The 19,977-nt window shown below is 52.2% G+C and overlaps 1 protein-coding gene across 2 annotated transcripts in view; it reads left to right on the top strand.

Annotated features, from left to right (window-relative positions):
- The window catches only part of WWP2 (WW domain containing E3 ubiquitin protein ligase 2), an 89,598-nt gene that overhangs the window by 23,891 nt on the left and 45,730 nt on the right, over positions 1–19,977 (top strand). For both annotated transcript variants that reach the window (XM_074968992.1, XM_074968991.1), the window contains exons 5-7: positions 825–962; positions 2,128–2,224; positions 14,858–14,976. In XM_074968992.1, the coding sequence (XP_074825093.1) occupies positions 825–962; positions 2,128–2,224; positions 14,858–14,976 (354 nt within the window). The remainder of the gene's footprint in view (positions 1–824; positions 963–2,127; positions 2,225–14,857; positions 14,977–19,977) is intronic.

Raw genomic sequence — 19,977 nt, forward strand, 5'->3', positions numbered from 1 at the left:
GGGTCCTTGGGGTTGAAAAAGGGGGTTTTCTTTCTCCACTTGCCTTGTCAGTCTCTTGGGTGGGGAGAGGGTCCAACCCAAGGCTCTGCCGTCTGGAATCTTCCAAAGTGACCGTGAGGGGTTCTCTCAAATGCTCCCAGAGCTGCAGTTGGCCAGGCACATGAGGGCCATTCTAGCATCTACCTGATGCGTGCAGCCGTCGGTTCATTCCATGTTCCCAACCTCCCTTGGCCGCTCTCTTCCCCGAGGTGCCGGGCCTTTGCTGTCGGAATGAGTTATGATTACAAGCAGCTTAACAGCTGGAGCCCTGCTCTCCGCTTCCACCGTCTCCCACACCCCTGAGATCCTGTCTTCTGTCCTGAAAGCCATTGGGACCCCATCTGGCTAATCTGCCCTGTGTTGGTACAGTGTGGCCTACTCACAATGGGATGTGTACTGGCTCTGGCCCCTTAATCATTGGGAGGTAATGGCTCTGCTTGGACAGTGCTGCGGGAATGGCCCTGCCTCCTCTTGTGTGGGAAGGAAGAGGCCATGGCCCGTGGGCTGGGGACAGCCCTTGGTGGGAGCTGAGGGTCCAGCTTGGTTGGCTCAGTGTTGCTGGGGCACTGGTGTGGTGTATGTGGGTACCGGACCAGAGCCAGCCAGTGTCACGGCAGCTCCTGGCCCTGCCGGAAGCCGAGGAATTCATCTTTTCCTCCTCATGCCATATGGAGAGAGCCTAAACCCCTGTGGCAGGGGAGGGGAGGAACCTAGAATTAGGTGAAACTTTTCAGCTAGTGGTGACTGTGGCTTGTCTCTTTCTCCCTGTCCCTCCATCTCCCCAGTGGAGAACACGCAGCTGACCCTGAACCTGCAGACGGAGAACAAAGGCAGCGTTGTCTCAGGCGGAGAGCTGACGATTTTCCTGGATGGGCCGACTGTTGATCTGGGAAGCCTGCCTAATGGCAGTGCCGTGACAGAGGGTGAGTGCCGCCCATCTCCACGTGCAGGCCGCTGCTCTGAGCCTGAGGTGGTGAGTGCTGGGGGTGGGGAGGAGAAGGGCTGAGATCACAGCTGTAAGGACTTGTGAACAAACATCTGAGAGTCAGGGGCCACCTCCTCTCCCAGGTAAGGCTCCCAGTTCAGCCTGTTAGAGTGCCATGCAGTCTGTCCAAAGGACTGGCTCACCCTTACCTGACGGATTATCCCAAGGGCTCGTGGATGTGCCTCTGCCCAGGAGGGGAGCTGTGGGATCTGCAGAAAAAGGTCTCCTCCTCCCGCAGGGAAGTGAAGGGTGCAGCTGTTTTGTGGGTGCTCTGCATCCCCTCTCCCATCTCTCCTGGGCCTCAGGAGGTTGCAAACGTGTTGCTGTGGGCATGGCCAGTCAGGGCTCCCTGTGGTGGGAGGAGCAGAGTGAGGAGTTCAGGAATGGGTGAGTGCATTCGATATCAGGGCATCTCATTCAGCCCCCTCCCTGCCTGGGGCAGGGATGTTAGGACCTGTGACGTCTGAGGGCGTGACATGAGCAGGGCTTCCTTGCGCTGCAGGATTTTCCCTGGACTGATGCATTTACTGTCTACCTGTGCTGGGTTCCGAGCCATGGCGTGATACAGGTGGAATGAGATGAAACTATCGCACGGGGTGGCCTGAGAGCTTCAGCTCCTGAAAGCCTGGAGAAGTGGGGGCTGCAGGTGAAGCACGAGGGACTTTGGCAGAGCGGTGTGCGGGGAGCCCAGGGCTGGCAGGTGTGGCAGCACTAACACTGGGGAGCCAGGCCTGGGGCAAAGGGGCATTTGCAGAGCAGCGCTGTGGAAAGTAGCCTAACTCTGCTGCTACTAGCCCCCATCCCTTAGACCATCACTCTTCCAAATCCCCTGGAAGGCCCTGTGCAGAGGCCCCCGGGATTTCATGGGAACACCTGCCAGTAGGTGCTTTCCCCAGGACTGGGGCCTTGACACACTGTGTCAGACGCATTTCCAGGGTATATGCAGCATGAGGGCGGGCGTCCCCTGCATCTCAGTATGTTGGGCTGTTCTCTCTCCAGATTCCCTCTTCAGGGGGCAGCCAGCACCGGAATCACCAGCAGCCCACGTGTCTCTTAGCCTGTCTCACACTCCTTGCTCCTTTTCCTGCTTGTTTATTGTCCAGGATCCCAGTTGCCTGGGAGGGATCCCAGCAGTGTGGCTCCGGCTACAGAGAGCAGACACCAGCCCCCCAGCACAAACTGCTTTGGAGGTAGATCCAGGTAAGGGCCCCTCACTGACGACACCTGTTGCTCCGTTGATGGTAGCAGGAGGGGCTAGTTCTCGGAGTCTGTGCAGGAGGCTGAGAAGTGAGGCTCAGCAGGAGCTTACAAAGGAGACCATTCAGTGAGCTCACCAAAGAGCATACAGGATGTGTGTGGAAGGGAGGGGGTAGCCCTGGCAGGGCCAGCTGAGGGGTGGTGGCAGGAGAATGCAGAGATGCCCTGGCACGGCCGGCTGGGAGAGCTGCCTGGCAGGGATGAGGCAGACAGGGGGTGGTCGTGGGGAGTGGAGGCTAGGAGTCTGCCTGACTGGGACGGCTTCCTGGAAGGGGAGAAATGGGCTTACTGTAACCTGCCTCCGAGGAGGCTGTAGCCAGGAAGGAACCTGCCTCTGACACGCTGTGCAATTCTTCCCCATGTACACCCCTCCCCTTGGTCCAGCCTGGGTCTGTTCGAAAGGCACCGGTTTGTCTTTCCTATGTTTGTACAGCACCCAGCACAGTGGGGTCCCAGTGCCCCACGGGCCTTGGGGTGCTTCCACAGGAATTGCAGAAGGCTGCAGCTGAGGGCGGCTCGGGCGGGTTTATTCCTGTCCGGAGTTGGAAAAGGGCTCCAGTTGCCATCACCCGTGCTGGCAATGCCTTGCTATCCTGCTCTGGCCACGGCGCTCGGCTTCCAGACAAATTGTTTTATTGTTGCTGCCCAAGAAGTCTTTTTTCTCTTGTACGCCGGTGGCAAGGCCCTGCCAGGCTGCTGGGGGTGCTGAGGTGAAGCAGCCCTGCTCTCCTCTCACTCACACCGTGCCCCGAGGCCGGTCTGGGGCATGTTGACGTGCTGGCACCTGTGCAGCTTTGGCAGAGGGGGACGCAGAGCAGTGAGGGAGCGTTCTGCTGGCAGGCGAAGAGACGCTGTGGAGGGGGCCTGTTCCTTTAGTCCCCTCTAGCAGATCTGGTCAGACCCCCATAGGCAGCTGCCCGTGTTTGTCTCGGAGGCTGTGTGCAGTGTTTGGTTCCACGCAGTAGGATGGATGCCTCTTCACACAGTCTAGAGATCCAGAGGGGGAGCATCAGCCCCTGAGCTCTGCTGAGAAGAAGCTAGCTGCATCCTTGTGCAATGTCTCCATTTCCCTGGCTCAGGAGGGGCAGGAGGCTCCCCGTGCTCAGCTCCTCCCTTGCTGGCCAGTGGGCACAGCTGCCAGGGGCAGGCCAAGGACCAGCTTGATGTTCTCTGTCTCGTCTCATTTCTCTGTTGCTTTGCTTCTAACGCTTGGGCCACTTACTAGCCCTTTATACCCCCAGACGATCCTCCAAGTCAGTTTGACCCCATGGGAACTACACCGAGCTCCTGGCCAACCCCCCATCCTCTCCCCCTCCTTCCAAACCCGCTCCTGAGCAGTGTCTTCTCTTGGAGGCCCCTTCATCCCAGCCTGTTGTTCAGCCCAGGCACACCCCCTGCTGCAGTGTAACTCGATGGGACAGCTGCACCCAGCACCAAAGCGGCACAGTCTGAGTCCTCCCCTCGGCCGACAAGGTTTCCTTGTCTGGAGCAGCAGTAACACCCATGGCCCAGGAGTGGGCTCGGCTCAGCCACACCTCAGCCTGTAGCCAGCGGCCAGTGTCCTGTGTTGCTCGGCGTGGTCCAGTGCCATCAGCACTAACCAGCCCTGCATCTAGCTAAGACTGAATTGTAGGGAGGCAGAACTCAGTTATCCAAGCTGGAATTTGGGCAGTAAATACCCCAGCTCGCATGAGGGATCTCTAATGAGCACAGAGGGCAAAGCCAGCAGCACAGCCTCCCCCCACCCCCAATCCTGCTGGCTGAATTGCTCATACCACTTCAGCACCTTTGGAGGTCTCCTATCTACATGCTGGGCAGGCCACGCAGACAGAAAGAGGAGAATCGTGTACACGCAGCTAATGGAATTCAGCACTAGGCAGGCACATGCAGCCACCAGACTCACTTCCCAGCTCTAGACTCACCTTAAGGCGGCACTGCCCCCTACTAACCGGGATGGACCACCCACGCCAGGGTGCTAAACACACAGCCAACCCAGGTCTGAGGCCTGGCCATCCGGAGTCGAGCGGCCTGCAGCCCTGACAGAAGAGCATCAAACTGAAGACCATGATCAGCACCTTAGCCTCCAGCCTTGTGTCCCTGGATATGGAGCCCAGCCCCTAAAGCTTCCACTCCAGGCAGGACTCTGAAATTGCTCCACCTTCATGGGAAGGGGCAATGGCAGAGGTGTGAGCACCCTCCTCACCACTCCTTGGAGCCCATGTGTACTCAGCACATGGAGAAGGAAGAGAGGAGCCTGCCCTGAAGGAGCAAAGAGCCCAGCACCACCATAATTCCTTTCAGAAGCCCTGCGCTTCCATGTGCAGGATCTGCTGGCCCATGTGGACAGAGCAGCACCACCCTAATGTCTCAGCTGCCCTGGTGGGAAGTGCTGGGATTCGCTTTTTTTGAAGACACAGGCCTGTAAGCAGAACATCTGTAGGAGCTGCTGGCTGCCGGCCATCAGCTACAAATCTACATAGATGTTAAATCCAACCCCATGTTGACAGTGTGACACGTCTCCCAGTAACCACAGCTCCAAAGTGAGCAGCTTCTCCCCACTTCATGCAGCTCCAGAAGGCCAGGATGTGGTCCCAAGCCAGGGAGAGGATGGCCCAGTGCCGTAGCAGTACACTTCCAAAGGAAATGAGTAGCTGCTTTCCCGCCTTCTGCCCTGGTCGCTTTGCCTCTCTTGCCCTCCCTGCATATTCTGACTGGCTCCCACGCAGGCCACACCCAGTGTGAGCAGCCTGCTTTCCCCCCCGGCACAGGAGCCTGCTGCCGCTTTAATCAAGGCAGCGGCTGGCGCTATCCAAACCTCAGGAGCTGTTCTGAGGGAGCCCCTGCAAGCTGGGCTTGCATGGGTTTATCCAGTTACACACGCTGCTGGATTCAAAGGGAAATGCCAGGCTCCCTCCACACACACATCACTCCAGCTGAGGGAAACTGCTCTGGCTGTCGCAGGCCAACCCCCAGCCTAGCTCTTTTGAGGGGAAAGAAAACACTCTGCAATGGGCCCAGAGAGGAGCAGGCCAAGTGGCCCTACAACCACTGCTGTGCTGCCCCAGAGGGGAGCGGGAGAATGCCTTTGGGTTCTCATGTGGAACCTCGCTGCCCACACTGTCAGTGTAGAAAGAGCTCTTGGGGTCACCGTGGGTAGTTCTCTGAGCACATCTGCTCCCTGTGCAGTGCCAGTCAAAACCCTAACAGAATGGTACGAGCCATCAGGAAGGGGCTAGATAATAAGGCAGACAATATCATAATGCCGCTAGATAAATCCCTGGTACTCCCACATCTTGACTAGTACGTGCAGTGCTGGTTGCGCCGTCTAAAAACATATCTTAAAATTGGAAAAAGGACAGAGAAGGGCAACAGAAATGAGTAGGGGTATGGACCAGCTTCTGCATGAGGAGAGATTATAAAGTCGGGTGCTCTTCATCTTGGAAAGAGACGACCAATGGGGGATATGATAGAGGTCTATAAAATTATGACTGGTGTGGAGAAAGTTAATGGCGAAGTATTATTTACCTCTTACTGTGACACATGAACCAGAGGTCACCCAGTAAATTAACAGGGAGCAGGTTTAAAACAAACAAAAGGAAGTACTTCTTCACACAGCGCATGGACAACCTGTGGAACTCATTGCCAGGGGATGTTGTGAAGGACAAAACTATAATGGGGTTCAAAAAGGAATTAGCTATGTTCATGGAGGATTGGTCCATCAATGGCTATTAGCCCAGATGGTCAAGGACACAACCCCAGGCTCTGGGTATCTCTAAACCTCTGACTGCCAGATGCTGGGATTGGATGACGGGACGGATCACTCGATGGTTACCTGTTCTGTTCATTCCCTGTGGGGCACCTGGCACTGTCCACTGTCAGAAGACAGGATACTGGGCTAGATGGACCACTGGTCTGACCCAGTATGGCCAGGAGCTGGCTGGACCCACAGGGAGCCCCTGAAAAGCGCTGGGATCTGAAATATCCGTATGGCCCCCACGGATTTAGAGTGGCCCCTGTGTGTGAGTCACAGGGAGATGAGCTGCGAGAGGCAGGAGACCCTGGAAAGGGGCAGAAGGGCAGTGATAAAGCTGAGAGCAGCTCTGCTGGAGCTTATCCACCTGGCTCAGGTACTGGGAGCTCTTAACCTCGCATAGATCTGACTGTTTCTGGCCAAACCTGACACCCTGATCACTGGGCTTTGCCCTGTGGCAGGTGCGGGGAGAGACTCTGATCAACAAAGTAGGACGGGCAGAAATGGCAAAGGTGTGGGAGAGCCGGCTGTACCCACCCTGGATGGTGCTGGAGGCTACTGGCTCCCGTCTGGGCAAGGAGACCATTTGCGTCTGTCTGGCGGGGGCAGTGAGCAGCAATAAGTTGAACGCTGCTGAGATGTCGGGGCCTGGCCTCCCTGGGAGCCTGAGCCAGATTCTGGAGTGCAAACAGCTTCACGCAAGCCAGCGTACTTCAAGCCTGCTGAGCTTGGATGTCCACAGACTTAGCGACATCTCCTGCTTCCAGCCTTTGAGAAAGGCACTCAGGTGAGCACAGGCAAGCTGCCTGGAGAGTCAGTGGCCCAGGGCACCATGCCCCAGGGCTCACCAGCCCTCCAGAACAGCCGCCCTAGGGCTATGGAGAACAAATGTGAACCTCCAGGTTGGCCACTCGCTCCTCTACAACAGCTAGGACACAGGGCCTGATCCCTGGGCAGAGAACTGTTGGCTCCAGCCACACCAGGTAAAGCATCCTCTCTGCAGTGGTGAACGTGCCAGTGCCCCGACTTCACCCAGCACCCCGGCAGTGACTTCTGGGCTGTTTTTATTTCTCTCTCCACCTTTTGTTCAGTATTGCTGCCTGGTGCGTTCCACCTCAGAGATGGCCGCCTTTCCATGGCGGAGAGTGATTCCTGTGTAAGTGTAAGAGCAGGCTGGGAGTCCACAGTGGGAAAGGCTCTGTTTACGTGTTGAGTGTTCTTTCCATGGGCTGGAGGCCTCCTTTAAAGATAGGATGGGAATAAAAGGGTTAGTCTTTGCTCCTCAACAATTTCTGCCCTGTCTTCTCAAGGGAAACTGCTTGGTCAGGGCTTCCTTTTCTTCCCCAGCACAAATGGTGCCCTGAGATTTGCTGGTAAACTTGGGGATAGGGTGTGAAATTCCACAGTTAACTGTGTGAAGAGAGAATAAAGAGCCAGTCATTTGCGCTGGCTTGGAAAGCTGGTGTCCTGGGTGTGGGGGAGCGGCTACAAACCTTGTGTGCTGTGAGCGAGGGGCAGTCCGTCGCTGTTGCAGCTCAGCGTATTGCAGGGGCAGGAGGCTGCAGATTGCGAGATGGTACGTGACGTAATCTGGTCGTGGACATGTCACGAGTTCTGGTGCTCTGAAGGGCTTCTCCAAGCTAGGCGCAGGTTTTGCTATACCTGCTTTACAAGGGCTGACGTCTTGCCCTCTGATTAGTGATGGGCAAGAGTCTTCTTGTGAGGCCGTTTATTGCTCAGGTAATCTAGAGTCAAAGCCACTGGTCACTCGCCCTTAAATGTTGTCTAGCCTCCCTTGGGCTGAGTTCTACACAGCGCTGTACATGGGCCCAGCACCTTACAGATCAGGACTTCGCAGTGGGATATGGTAGCAGAAATGCCCAGCAGAGCTTTGAGCTCGAGGCTGTGGTCCTGGAGCAGGGGGACGATAGGCTATGGGCAGCAGCAGCAGGGTATAGCATTCAAGGCTGAGCATCTCCCGTTCAGACAGACAGCAGTGACTGGAGGGAGTTGCGAGAAGAGCACTGAGGATGGTCAGGGGCTGGAGGAGAGAGGTGTGAAAGGTGTGCGTGGCTCTGCAGTGGGGAGGCTGGTGTGAGGCAGGGCGGTCAGGAGAAGTCGGGTGGAGGTGAGGTGACTGTCAGGAAGGCTTGTTGCGTGTGAGCTCTGCAAGGCTGTGGAAGGGTTTCCAAAGGGCAGGCTGGGAGCCCCATCAGGGGCCACTAGCAAATCTAGGGAAAAGGCCAGCTTAACGAACCTTAGACTCTCCTTCAGCTCCTGCCACCACACAACCTCATGTGGCTTCTGGGCTGGGAGTGTGCTGACAGCCTCAAACCTGCGCCGCTGGGCCAGCCTGCTGATCTGGCTTGCGAGCAGTGCTCTCCTGCGGCCCTGGCTGGGCTGGGAGCAATTCTGCAAGCTGTGAAACCTTCCGAGGCCAGGACATTTTGCCTTCATTTGTTCCAACAGCTGAGACTTCGGCTAACCTGAGAGCTGGAGGTTTAGAGCAATTTGCAAAGGGCTGCGGAGGCGCTTTCTGGGCACGGCCGCTTGGGAGGACGAGTGGCAAGGCTAATAGCAGCCTTGTCTACACCACCAACTGGCTGTCCCCTGCTAGCACTGGTGGGAGCCCTCGGGTGGGCAGCAGTTCAGCTCCAGCTGCTATCCTCAGCGCCATGCCGATTAAGCTGGCTCTGAGCAGATATGATGAATGTGGTGCTGGAGCCAGGGAACAGGCTGTGCGCAGGCTCCCCATAGCGCCAATCCCAGGGCAGGGGAACCCCTGTATTGGGGATGGTGGGGGAAGGGGCCGTAGAAATCTAGTGTGGAGGAGGTTGGTGCGTTTGCAGCACTTAATGTCTCTGGCCCTGCTGCTCCATCCATGCATGCTCTGCCCGGTGCCGCCCTCAGTGTGAGGGTCCGTGCGAGGGAGGCTGGAGAGCCTGTGCACCCGGCATCCTTTCCCAGTCCTCTCAGGATGGGGGAGGCGGTTTCCCTTCTCCTCACTTCGTGATGCTGCTACATGCAATGTGCTTCTCTCTGCCCTACAAACAGATGGGGAAGCCTCTGCCTCTGTCACCTCCCCCCCGCGCTTTCACGGAGACCAGAGGAATTTCTCAGCTGTGCATTTCACCTCGTGGCTAATGGCTCTGGGGGCCCCCACAGCATGTTCTCCAGAGCTGCCCGGACACCAGGTCACTCGAGCCGTCCTGGTCTCATGTGCCTCATGCCCAGGGCGCACTCTGCCCTTCTGTCTCCCATTCAGCTGCACCCTCTTACCGCGGGAGTGTCTCCTGTGTTGGGCTTTAGTAGGTCACCCTGCAGTCCCTGTGCTGGGGCCATGGGTTTGTGACCACATTCAGAGGGGGTGAAATGACCATGTGCTTGGAGGAGATGGAACCCACTGAGTGGGTTTAATAGAGGGGCCTAGACACAAGCTCAGGGACTGGGCCTGCCCCTGCCCTTGCAGAGCTGGCGAAGGCCGGGGCTCTGTCTGGGGGCTGGCAGTATTCTGTTTTGGCTGAGTCTGCTGCCCCTGCTCTCTCCTGAGCTCTGGTTGACTTGGGTTTGCACAGAAGGGGGCGAGAGCCTCCCGCAGCTCCTCATGAGACAGGGTGTCTGAATGCATTCCTGATTCAGCCCAGCTTTGGCTCTCCTCCCCTGGGTGCTGGCAAGGCTCCGAGAGTCCATTCCCATCGAGCTCTGCCTTGCTTTTTCCTGCTCCTATTTTAAGTGTTGGTTCCCAGCTGCGTCTTCACCACGTGGCCGTGCTCTGTTTGTTTCCAGGCCTCTATTAAAAGACAGTGCCCATGTGGGAGCGCTCGTAGGAGGGCTGGGCTGGCAGGCTGGCTAATTCGGGCCTGGTAACCCTGTGTGGCCTTCTGGCAGCCTGGAAACATCCTGTTTTGGTTTCTAAAATCTCTCTGGGCTGCTTCTAGCTTGTCTGTATTGAGAAGGGCCCAGCATGTGCCTGAAGCTGCCTGCTCCGATGGGGTCCAGCCTGTGTGGGGAGCGCCGCCACCTCCCTTCCCCCAGCTGGAGCACCTGGTAGCTGGGCTCTCACCACAAGCTTCGCCGTTAGCTTTGGGTAGAACATGTCCCTTGTCCTCACTGCCACCTGGCTTTGGAAGGGAAGCTCCTTTCCAAGAGACTGCGGGGAGAGGCATTGACTCGCCTGGAGGGAGCAGGGAGAATGTTCCTCTTGGGGCCAGAGATCTCCCCACAGTGTGTTGAGTGCAGTGGGTTTGGTCTTTAGCCCTTTACAACTGGCCCTCACTGCAGCAGAGCCCAGGCCCTGAGCTCAGGCCTTGCCTCAACCAGGGTTTGGACTTGAGCAGTTTAACGGGGTATGTGTGTGTTGGGGGGGTTGTAATGAGAACTGTGGCCAGAGCCAAGGCTGCCCCATGGGAGGAATTGTGACTAGACAGAAACAGGCCTAGCTGCTCCTGCTCGCATTCCGACCCATTCGGTTGCTGAACAGAGCCAGCTGCTCTTGTCAGTGGCTGATTTCTCTGTAGCAATCAGCTTCTGCTATTGCTCACGTTCCCTCCCTGTCCCAGGGTCATGCTCGGTTGCTCCCCACGGGGAGCAAGAACTGAGCGACTGGAAGCAATTGTGGGCTTGTCAGCGCTCGTGTGGGGCACAATAGATGTTGTGGCCCTGTGGCTGCCAAGCTGCCTTTTCCTCCCCGATCCCAGCTCTGGGCAGAGTCCTGAACTGCAGGGACAGCGGGAGGGTTTTGCCCTTTTAAGGTGATAGCTTGTCTGGACTCTTTCCTCTCGGTGCTCCCCCCTCTCCCTGCGGAAGGGGCTGCTTCAGCAGGGCTCATTTGGGAGCAGTGCTCTTCCCTATGGTCCTGAGCTGCTCGAGCCAGGTGGGGGAGAGTCCTGGCTGTTCTCTGCCTGAGGGGTTCTCCCTGCCCTCATTTACAGAGCTAGTGTAAAAAGCCCACTTGGAACATCATCTGAATGCCAGGTTATTTCCACGAGTCAGTGATTCCCGTTTCCCCCCTCCTTACCCCCCAGCCTTAAACAGACGTATCTTCTGCGGCCACCAGAGCCTTCCAGGCTGCTGCTTGCCCCAGAAAGGGCTCTGTTTTTTGGTGGCTGCGATCCAACTCCCCTACCAGCCGGCCCTGAGCTCTGCCCCACCCTGCTCAGACATGGTCTTCAGCCAGCAAGGGTGAAGCGGTTCCTTTTCCTGAGGGTCTCCGTGCTCTGCTGGGGCACAGAGCAGTGAAGGGACCATGCATCTAGGATTGGGGACCCAGTTTGCCACCAGTTGCCAGCAGAGCTGGCTCGAAACTTGGATTGTGTCAGTGCAGCCCAGGGTTAAAGCTTGCTTAGGAAACATGGCAGCTGCCAGTGTTTTGCTCCTGCTGGAGGCCTCAGCTGGCACATGGGTCTCTCCCCCCGTAGCCAGGTCAGTACAGACCGGATTCCCTAATCATGTTTGTGTAACTGCTTTGGCTGTTTCCCCCTTCCTCCCCGCTCTGTGCAGCCAGAGAGCCCAGGGTACATTGCTCTGCATCCTGCTGCTGCTCCGTGTACATTGATTAGTGTTCTATTTCTATTATGGTAGCACCCAAAGGCCCCCGTGGGATTGGGCCCCTTGGTCCTGGGCACTCTGCATTGTGTGCCCTGGCCACTGTCCTGCTGATGGACGTGCTCAGAATGCAGTGACACCCAAGGGGTCAGGCAGCATAGCGGATGTGATGGCAGGAGAGCTGCACTGTAGACACAAAGTGAACCAGGAACTGGGTGTGTGTGTGTGTGTGTGCCTGTGACCAGATCCCTGTTGCAAGTTGTAGTGTAGACAGGACTTGCCCGAGGTCACACAGCAAGCTAGGAGTGGAGACAGTAATAGAACCTGTGAGTCCTGACTCCAGTCCCTTGCTCACCCAGGAGCCTGGGCAGAGTTGGAGACAGATCTGTGGCTTTGTGGCACACCCATTTCTTGGCTGGCCAGCAGAGGCATTGTTCCACTGAGAGACTGGCTTCCTCCTTAGCTCTGCTGCCCTGTCCATGCGATCTCCTGACCCTCGTGCCACTGTCCTGCTCTCAGTCAAGGGGTGTGCCTAGATTCAAGGGCAGCTAGTGTGCCCTGCTCTGTCGACAGGCCTCTTCTCCAGATCTCCAGCTCTGTACACCTCACTGAAATGATGCTGCCAATGCATGTTAACTCATGAGGAGGGGAGTGTTGGCTAGAAGGCAGAGGTTGATGGCTTAGGTGTATCACAGCCCTCCGCTGAGGAGTGGGGTGATCCTGTGAGCTCTGGAAGGAGCAGGCTGTATGGAAGTATTCCCAAGGCTCTGGCTCCTGCTGGCCCTCCTGGTGTGCATGGCCTCTTTGCTTGTGCATGAGATTTTAACCCCTTGATTTGTGTGGAATAAAGAAGACAGGCTATTCTTCAGGGGTCTGTGCTGAGAGCAGAGGGAAGGACTCTGTGCCTGGGAGTTGACCAGCCATGTGTAAGAGCCCCCGCATTTCCTCCAGTCAATGTTAATGTTGGTGCTAACTTGGGGTTGAGGGCTAGGGGCTTCAAATAACCTCTGGGTAGACATGGATCAGCCTGAAAATTAACTGCTGCCCCCAAACATAGCTGCCAAGTGTAATGGGTTTTATGAAAGTTATATAATAAGATAATTTGCATATTTACAAATAATTTGCATATGCCCCTAACTTGATCTTAAATGAGTGGTTTTACTGTGAGTGAAACATCCGCTGGCAGCCCTAGAGAATGAAGCCTGGCGTGTATTTACAGAGCCACAGCAGGGTAAGCTTCATGTGCGCACTGCCCTGCAGCATGGCCCATCCTGGGGGGAGGGCCACTTGCAGTAACAAGGCAGTGCCTTCTCAGGACCTGAGACCCACCAAACTCCTCTTACAGAGGGGCCCCAAACATCCATTAGATGGGAACAGCTTTTCATCCTGGCTGAGCTAACCTGCGCTCCGGCAAATCCAGAGTCTGTCTGTAGGAAACACTGCAAAACCTTCCTCTTTGAAAACCCCTTTCCACCCTAAGAGTGGCCCTCGCAGCATTGCCATCTTCACCCTAACAACTGCAGGGGGCGTGCCTGAACTCTAAAATCCCTCCCCCAAGCAGGACTTTCCTCCAGAAATGGAGAAGTGCCCAAGAGCTCAGGGAAGCTGGTGGAGCGCTCACTGTTGCAATCCATGTCATGAGGAAGGCTCTCAGCTACCAGTGGTTGGCAGCCGTACAATCCCAGTAGTATAAAATGGGCTGAGAGCTGCGCTGGGTTCAGGATGAAGACTGATAGGTGAAAGCTTTGTAAGCCATCGGCAATGCCCTGAGGCGTCTAATGCCCCAACAAGTGTGAAAATCAGAGGGGGTCCTATATAAATATGTCACATTAAAAACCAGTGTAGTTAGAAGAATGTTAAGGTTGCAAAGTCAAGCCCTCAACAGTTAGGAAAAGCCAGAATGAAGGTTCCCAGTGCTACCTTAACACTCCCTCGCATGCGTATATGTTAGGATAGTCTTGAACTCCATAGTCACACATTAGACTCATAGAAATGTGGGACTTGGAAGGACCCCGAGAGGTTTTCTAGCCCCCTGTGCTGAGGCAGGGCTAAGTATTATCTAGACTGTGCCTGGCTCGTGTTTGTCTAACCTGCTCTGAGAAATGTCCAATGACGGAGATTCTGCAGCCTCCCTAGGTAATTTGTTCCAGTGCTTAACCATCCTGACAGGAAGTTTTTCCTGATGTCCAACCTGAATCTCCCTTGCTGCAATGTAACCCCGTTGCATCTTGTCCTGTCCTCAGTGGTTCAGGAGAGCAATTTATCACCCTCCTCTTTATAACACTCTTTTCCATACTTGAAGGCTGTTAGCTCCCCTCCCCACCCCTCCTTCTCCAGACTAAACAAACGCAGTTTATCAGTCTTTCCTTGTAGGTCATTGTTTTTTCCTGTATCAGCTGTGAGCGGGGTTTCAGATCCATGGCACAGACCTCTCCGATCTGAGAGAGAGCTTGCATGGCTGGTGCAGCCTGAGAGAGGGGGTAGTGGGCGGGCGGGCAGCAGGGGCAGCAGCAGCCTCTCTCATCCCTGTTCAGATCCTGCCCTATTCCCTTCCTCATTGAGTCACCCCAGCCTCTGGCTCCCCCATCCCTCGCCGGGGCAGGCTCTATGCTGGCTGAGTGCCTGAAGCCAGGTGTCACTGCACCTCCAGCAGCTGCTGCAGGAGGAACTGCATCTCCTGCCCACAGCTCAGCCAAATGCATGGCCTGCAGGCTGAGATGCAGGCAGGTGTCACGGGGCTTTTAAGTGTGTGTGTGTGTGTGTGTGTCACATGAGCTGTGTGACGCTGGGCAGCTATGCTCTAAAAAGCACAGGCATAACCCAACTTAGCACTGCTGCAGGGCTGGGCTGCCCGTACCAAGTACCAAATAACCAAGTGTCTCTCAGAAGAGACTTGGACTATTCATTAATACGCCCATTAGTGCAAGGTGAGCAGAGGCGTGTGGAACTGAGACCTCTGAGCCCTAATGCCCAGCACCAAAGCCCACACGCTGTTCCTCCTGGACTCCCCATTGCTGGGACTTGGGCACGAGTGGCCAAGATGTGTCTGGAACCAGTGTGCCTGCCTGCCTCTGAGCTGGGTGTTCTGATGAGAGGGTGTATGAAGTTAGGTAGGTGCTCTGGGGAGCACGATGGCGTGGGACTCACTGGGAAGGCTGGCAGGGTGCACCTGGAGGGAGGGTAGTCTGTGGCCTTCAGCACAGTTCCAGGCAAAAGGAACTGAGGAGTTTCCTTCTGAGGCCAGCCTGGTCTCTGACCTGTTGCGTGTCATTATCCCGCAGGACACACAGAAATTCAGCTGGAGCAGCCAGACAGAACGCAGGGAATGGAGACCACAGTCCCAGCACCAGGGTCTGCCACCGACAGCAAGTCAAGAGTGCAAGCACAGCAAATGGCACAGGTGAAGCATGGGACTGGATGGGCTGGTGCTTGGCTTTTCAGGTACTGGCTGTATGGCAGGCAGCGCTCAGGGCCTCAGCTGGTGGAGCAAGATGAAGCTGTACGGATGCTTGTTGAGCCAAAGCGATCTCCCGGTAACACACAGCGTGGCCCATAGCTGCCCTGGAATTTCGTGAAAATATTGTGTAATGTGGCCAAAGACTACTGGTCCCAGCCTGCAATGCTCTATTTTGATCCAGACAGCCAGCCCACGGTATGTACTGGGACTTGTGCTCTCCCTGCATTGCTATATTTAAGGAGAGAGAAATTCCCTTCTGGGCCAGTTAGGAGCATCCTTTGGGTTCCTTGTGAGTTGCCATTGTGGCCCCATGACTGAGTAATTGGAACAGCTCTGCCATGGATTCTAAGGTCTGAAGGGACCATTGTGATTCCTCTAGTCTGACCTCTTGTATAGCACAGGCTAGAGAACTGCCCCCAAATAACTTCCAGAGCAGATCTTTAAAAAAAAAAAAGCCATTCTTCATTTAAAAATTCTCAGTGATGGAGAATTCACCGTGACTTTTGGTAAGTTGTTCCAACAGTTAATTACTTGCACTGTTAAAAATTTACACCTTATTTCCAATCTGAATTTGTCTAGCTTCAACTTCCAGCCATTAGATTGTGTTAGACCTTTCTCTGGTAGATGGAAGAGCCCACTATTAAATATTTTTTCCCCATGTAGATACTTGTGGACTGTGATCAAGTCACCCCTTGTGCTTCTCTTTGTTGAGCTAATTAGACTGAGCTATTTGAGTCTGTCACTACATGACATATGTTCTCATCCTTCAATCATTCTTGTGGCTCTTCTCTGAACCCTCTCCAATTTGTCAACATTGTTTTTGAATTGTGGGCACCAGCACTGGATACAATATTCCAGCAACAGTCACACCAGTGCCAAATTCAGAAGTAAAATAACCTCTCTACTTCTCCTCGAGATTCCTCTGGTTAAGCATTCCAGGATCGCATTAACTGTTTTGACCACTGGGAGTTCATGTTCAGCTGATTGTCCACTATGACCCCCAATCTTTTCAGAGTCACTGCTTCCCAGGATAGAGTCACCCATTCTGTAAATATGGCTGACATTTTTTGTTCCTAGATGTACATATTTACATTTAACTGTATAAAAACTCATATTGTTTGATTGCGCCTAGTTTACCAAGTGATCCAGATCACTCTCAGTGACTTGTCCTCGTCATTATTTATCATTGCTCCAATTTTTGCATCATCTGCAACTTTATCATTGATGAGCTTACATTTTCTTCCAGGTCATTGATAAAACTATTAAATAACCTAGGGCCAAGAACCAATCCCCACTGAGGGGACACCCATTTAATTTATGATTCCCCATTTACAGTTACATTTTGAGGCTTATCAGTTAGCCAGTTTTTAATCCACTTAACGTGTGCCATGTTAATTTTATATAGTTCTAGTTTTTTAATGAAAACGTGCAATGCCTCATCAAATTCCTTGCAGAAAACCAAATATATTACGTCAACACTGCTACCTTTATCAACCAAACTTGTAATGTCAAACTAAGTTCATTTTTTTATGACAGATCTATTTGCCGTAACCCATGTTGATTTGCATTAATTACATTATCCTCCTTTAGTTTAGTATTAATCAAGGCCTGTATCAGTGGCTCCATTATCTTGCCCAGGGTTGATGTCAGGCAGAAAGGCCTATAATTACCTTGGCACAAGATTAGCCTTCTTCCAGTCTTCGGGAAGAACTTCCCCAGTGCTCCAAGACTTACTGAAAACCAGCATTAATGGTTCAGTGGGCACTTCATCCAGCTCTTTTAAAACTCTTGGATGCAAGTTATCTGGACCTGCTGATTTTAAAAATGTCTGACTTTAGTAGCTTCTGTTTAACATCCACCAGAGATGCAAGTGGAATGGAAAGAGTGTTACCACCACCACCATCTGTTTTCCCAACCCAGTTATAGAACAGCAATACTGTGACATACCAGGGTACAGGCCAGACCAGTGTGGGGCTGTGTGACCCCTGCCCTGCAACCTCGGGTGCCTTAAAATGCCTTGCTGAAGTAGTTCCCACCTGGGCCACTCACAAACAGCCTTCAGCATGCAAGCCACACTGTGAGTGGCTCTGTGTAATTGCAGCCTGCCAGCCACACTTGGCTTACACTGTAGCTCTCACTGACCTTGGGTGACCCCAGCACAACCCCAGTCTCAGATTTCCCCCAAGAAATGTATGTCCTGTACTGGCCAGCCCTCTCCTGGACAATACAAATATTTTGTCTGTTATTCCTTTAATGGGATAATATGGCAGTGTATTATCTTAAGTAGTTATTCAGACACTTAGTTCAAGCACGCTGGATTAGATAAAACAGTAAAACAAGTTTATTAACTGCAAAGAGAGAGCTTTTAAGTGAATACAAGTAATGAGGCATAAAAGTCAGAAATGGTTACTAGAAATATAAAGATTAAACGCTTACTAATGCCTAACTTAACAAACTACATGAGATTCAGAGCGAAGTTTCTCATCACATGCTCCAGCAGTTTACTGACGAAACTCTGAGGTCTGGACCCCTCCCCCAGAATCCAACATCTGCTTCCTTTATCTCTTTAGGTGCAGTGAAAGCAATGGGCAGTGGGAGAGGGGGGTGGCCTTTGGGAGGGGGGTGTCCCTCCTTTTTAAAGTTTGTCCCCCCCTTGAAAATCATTTCCTGCTGGGCACGGGGAGTCAGGGTCTATGTGGAAGGATGTTCCCTGCCAGCTTTCTTTGTTTCCCTTCCTGCTTAATGACTCTGTTTACTGCTTAGATGAAAATTAAGCAGCGTACACATTCCATTGCTTAGGACAGACCTGTTTGCCAGCTTGTGTTTGGGCAGGGCTGTGGGGTTTGGAACAAGTGCTAATAACACCATACAGGGGCGTCATAACTTCACACAGTGTTGCCACACACATTTTACCAGGACAGTGCTGACCAGAATATAAAAAAAGATACCATACAAGTGTACTTTATACAAAGATTATTACAATAGTGTCTAGGGTGTGAATACAGGGATATATTCTGTTACAAATACTTTCTGAACACTCTGCCTTTTCCTCATTATTATTGATAATAAGAAAAGGAGTACTTGTGGCACCTTAAAGATTAACAAATCTATTTGAGCATAAGCTTTCGTGAGCTAACTAACTAACAAGGCTGCTACTCTGAAACCTGTCATTATTGATAATGTTACTGTTTCCATTTAGTAATGTACCAATACCATTGTCAGGATTCTTTTTGTTCCTAATATATTTTAAAAACTCCTTATTGTCCTTAACCCTGCTGGCTATAGATTTCTACGTGTGTTCCTTGGCTTCCTATATCAATTTTCTACAATTCTGAGCTTCTTATTTATATTCATTACTATCAATTTCCCCTTTCTTCCGTGTGTGTGTATAAATTAATAAAAACATAGAGTTTAAGGCCAGAAGGGAACATTAGATCACCTAATCTGACTCCTGTATATCACAGACCATAAAATTCTCCATTACCCCTTATTGAGCCCAGAAACTTGTGTTTGGTGAAAGCATATCTTCCAGAAGGGCATTCAGTCTAGATCTGAAGACACCAAGAGAGGTCTTCTTTTGGGAGTTTGTTCCAGTAGTTAATCACCCTCACTTTTTTTTTTTAAAAATAAAAAAAATTGTGCCTTATTTCTAGTTTGAATTTGTCTGTCTTTGGCTTTCAGACATCGTTCTGCCTTTCCCTATTAGATTAAAGAGCTCTTGAATGCTTGGTATTTTCTCCTTACACTCTGTAATCAAGTTAGATTGCACTCTTTAAGTCTCTCACTGTAAGGTGTTTTTTTTACCAGCCCTCGAAGTTTTTGTGGCCTTTTTCTGCACCCTTTCTGATTTTTCTGTATTCTTTTTAAAACATGGACATCACGCAATATTTCAGTATCAGTTTCACCAATGTCATATACAAAGGTAAAATTTCCACCCTACTTCCCTTCTATCCATCTAAGAATCGCGGTCGCCCTTTTTGCCCGGCATTGCACAGGAAGTTCATGTGGAGTTGCTTGTCCATTATGACCTCACAATCCTTTTCAGGGTCACTGCTTTCCTTGTTCCTAGATGCATAACTTTGCATTTGTCTGTATTAAAACACATTTTGTTTGAATGGGCCCTGGTTATGAAGCAATCCAGATCACTCTGTAGGGTGGCTGTGTCTTCTTTGTTATTTACCACTCCAACAATGTGTGTGTCATCCCCAAATGTTTTCAGCCATGGTTTTACTTCAGGATCATTGATGAAGTTTTCATAGTGCGTGGATGAATACTGATCACTGTTGAACCCCACTAGAAACACTTCCATTCAATGATGATTCCCCATTGACAATTTTTTTTTTTGAAGGATAGTTCAGTTATCCAGTTCATGCGTTTAATGTGCTATATTGATATTGGCCAGAGATCTCCTCAGCCAGCTTTTCTAGCACTCTTGGGTGCGAGTTATTCAGGCCTGCTGATTTGAAAATGTTTGTCCTTCGTAGATGCCAGTTAATATCATTGTTAGTTACAAATGGAGTACAAAAGTACTTCATCTGACTACAACATTCTGCTTCTTTCCAAATGATATTTATTGATCACTTCTGCCTTATCTGTATCATTTATTAATGATTTCTCTCTATGTAATAATGGCCTATCCCATGGATTTTTTTCCTTGATGTCTTTAGCTTCCCTTATAAATTTTCTGCACTCCATAACTTCTAACTTATATTGATTGCTGTCTATTTCCCCGTTTTTCCATGTGTTATATGTTTCTGTTTTATTTCAAGTAGCTGCCTTCGCTTTGCCTCTGAATCAGGATGGGCTTTTAGCCGAAGATGTTGTCTTTTTGGATTGTAGAATTAGATTTTTGGCCATTTAATAAACTCTTCTTAAACAGCTTCCAATTTTCGTTCACATTTTTCTGTCTAAAGTTTTTCTTCCATCAGTTTTGCTCAGAATATT

This window comes from Natator depressus, chromosome 12 (assembly GCF_965152275.1).
Source record: "Natator depressus isolate rNatDep1 chromosome 12, rNatDep2.hap1, whole genome shotgun sequence".
NCBI lineage: Eukaryota > Metazoa > Chordata > Testudines > Cheloniidae > Natator > Natator depressus.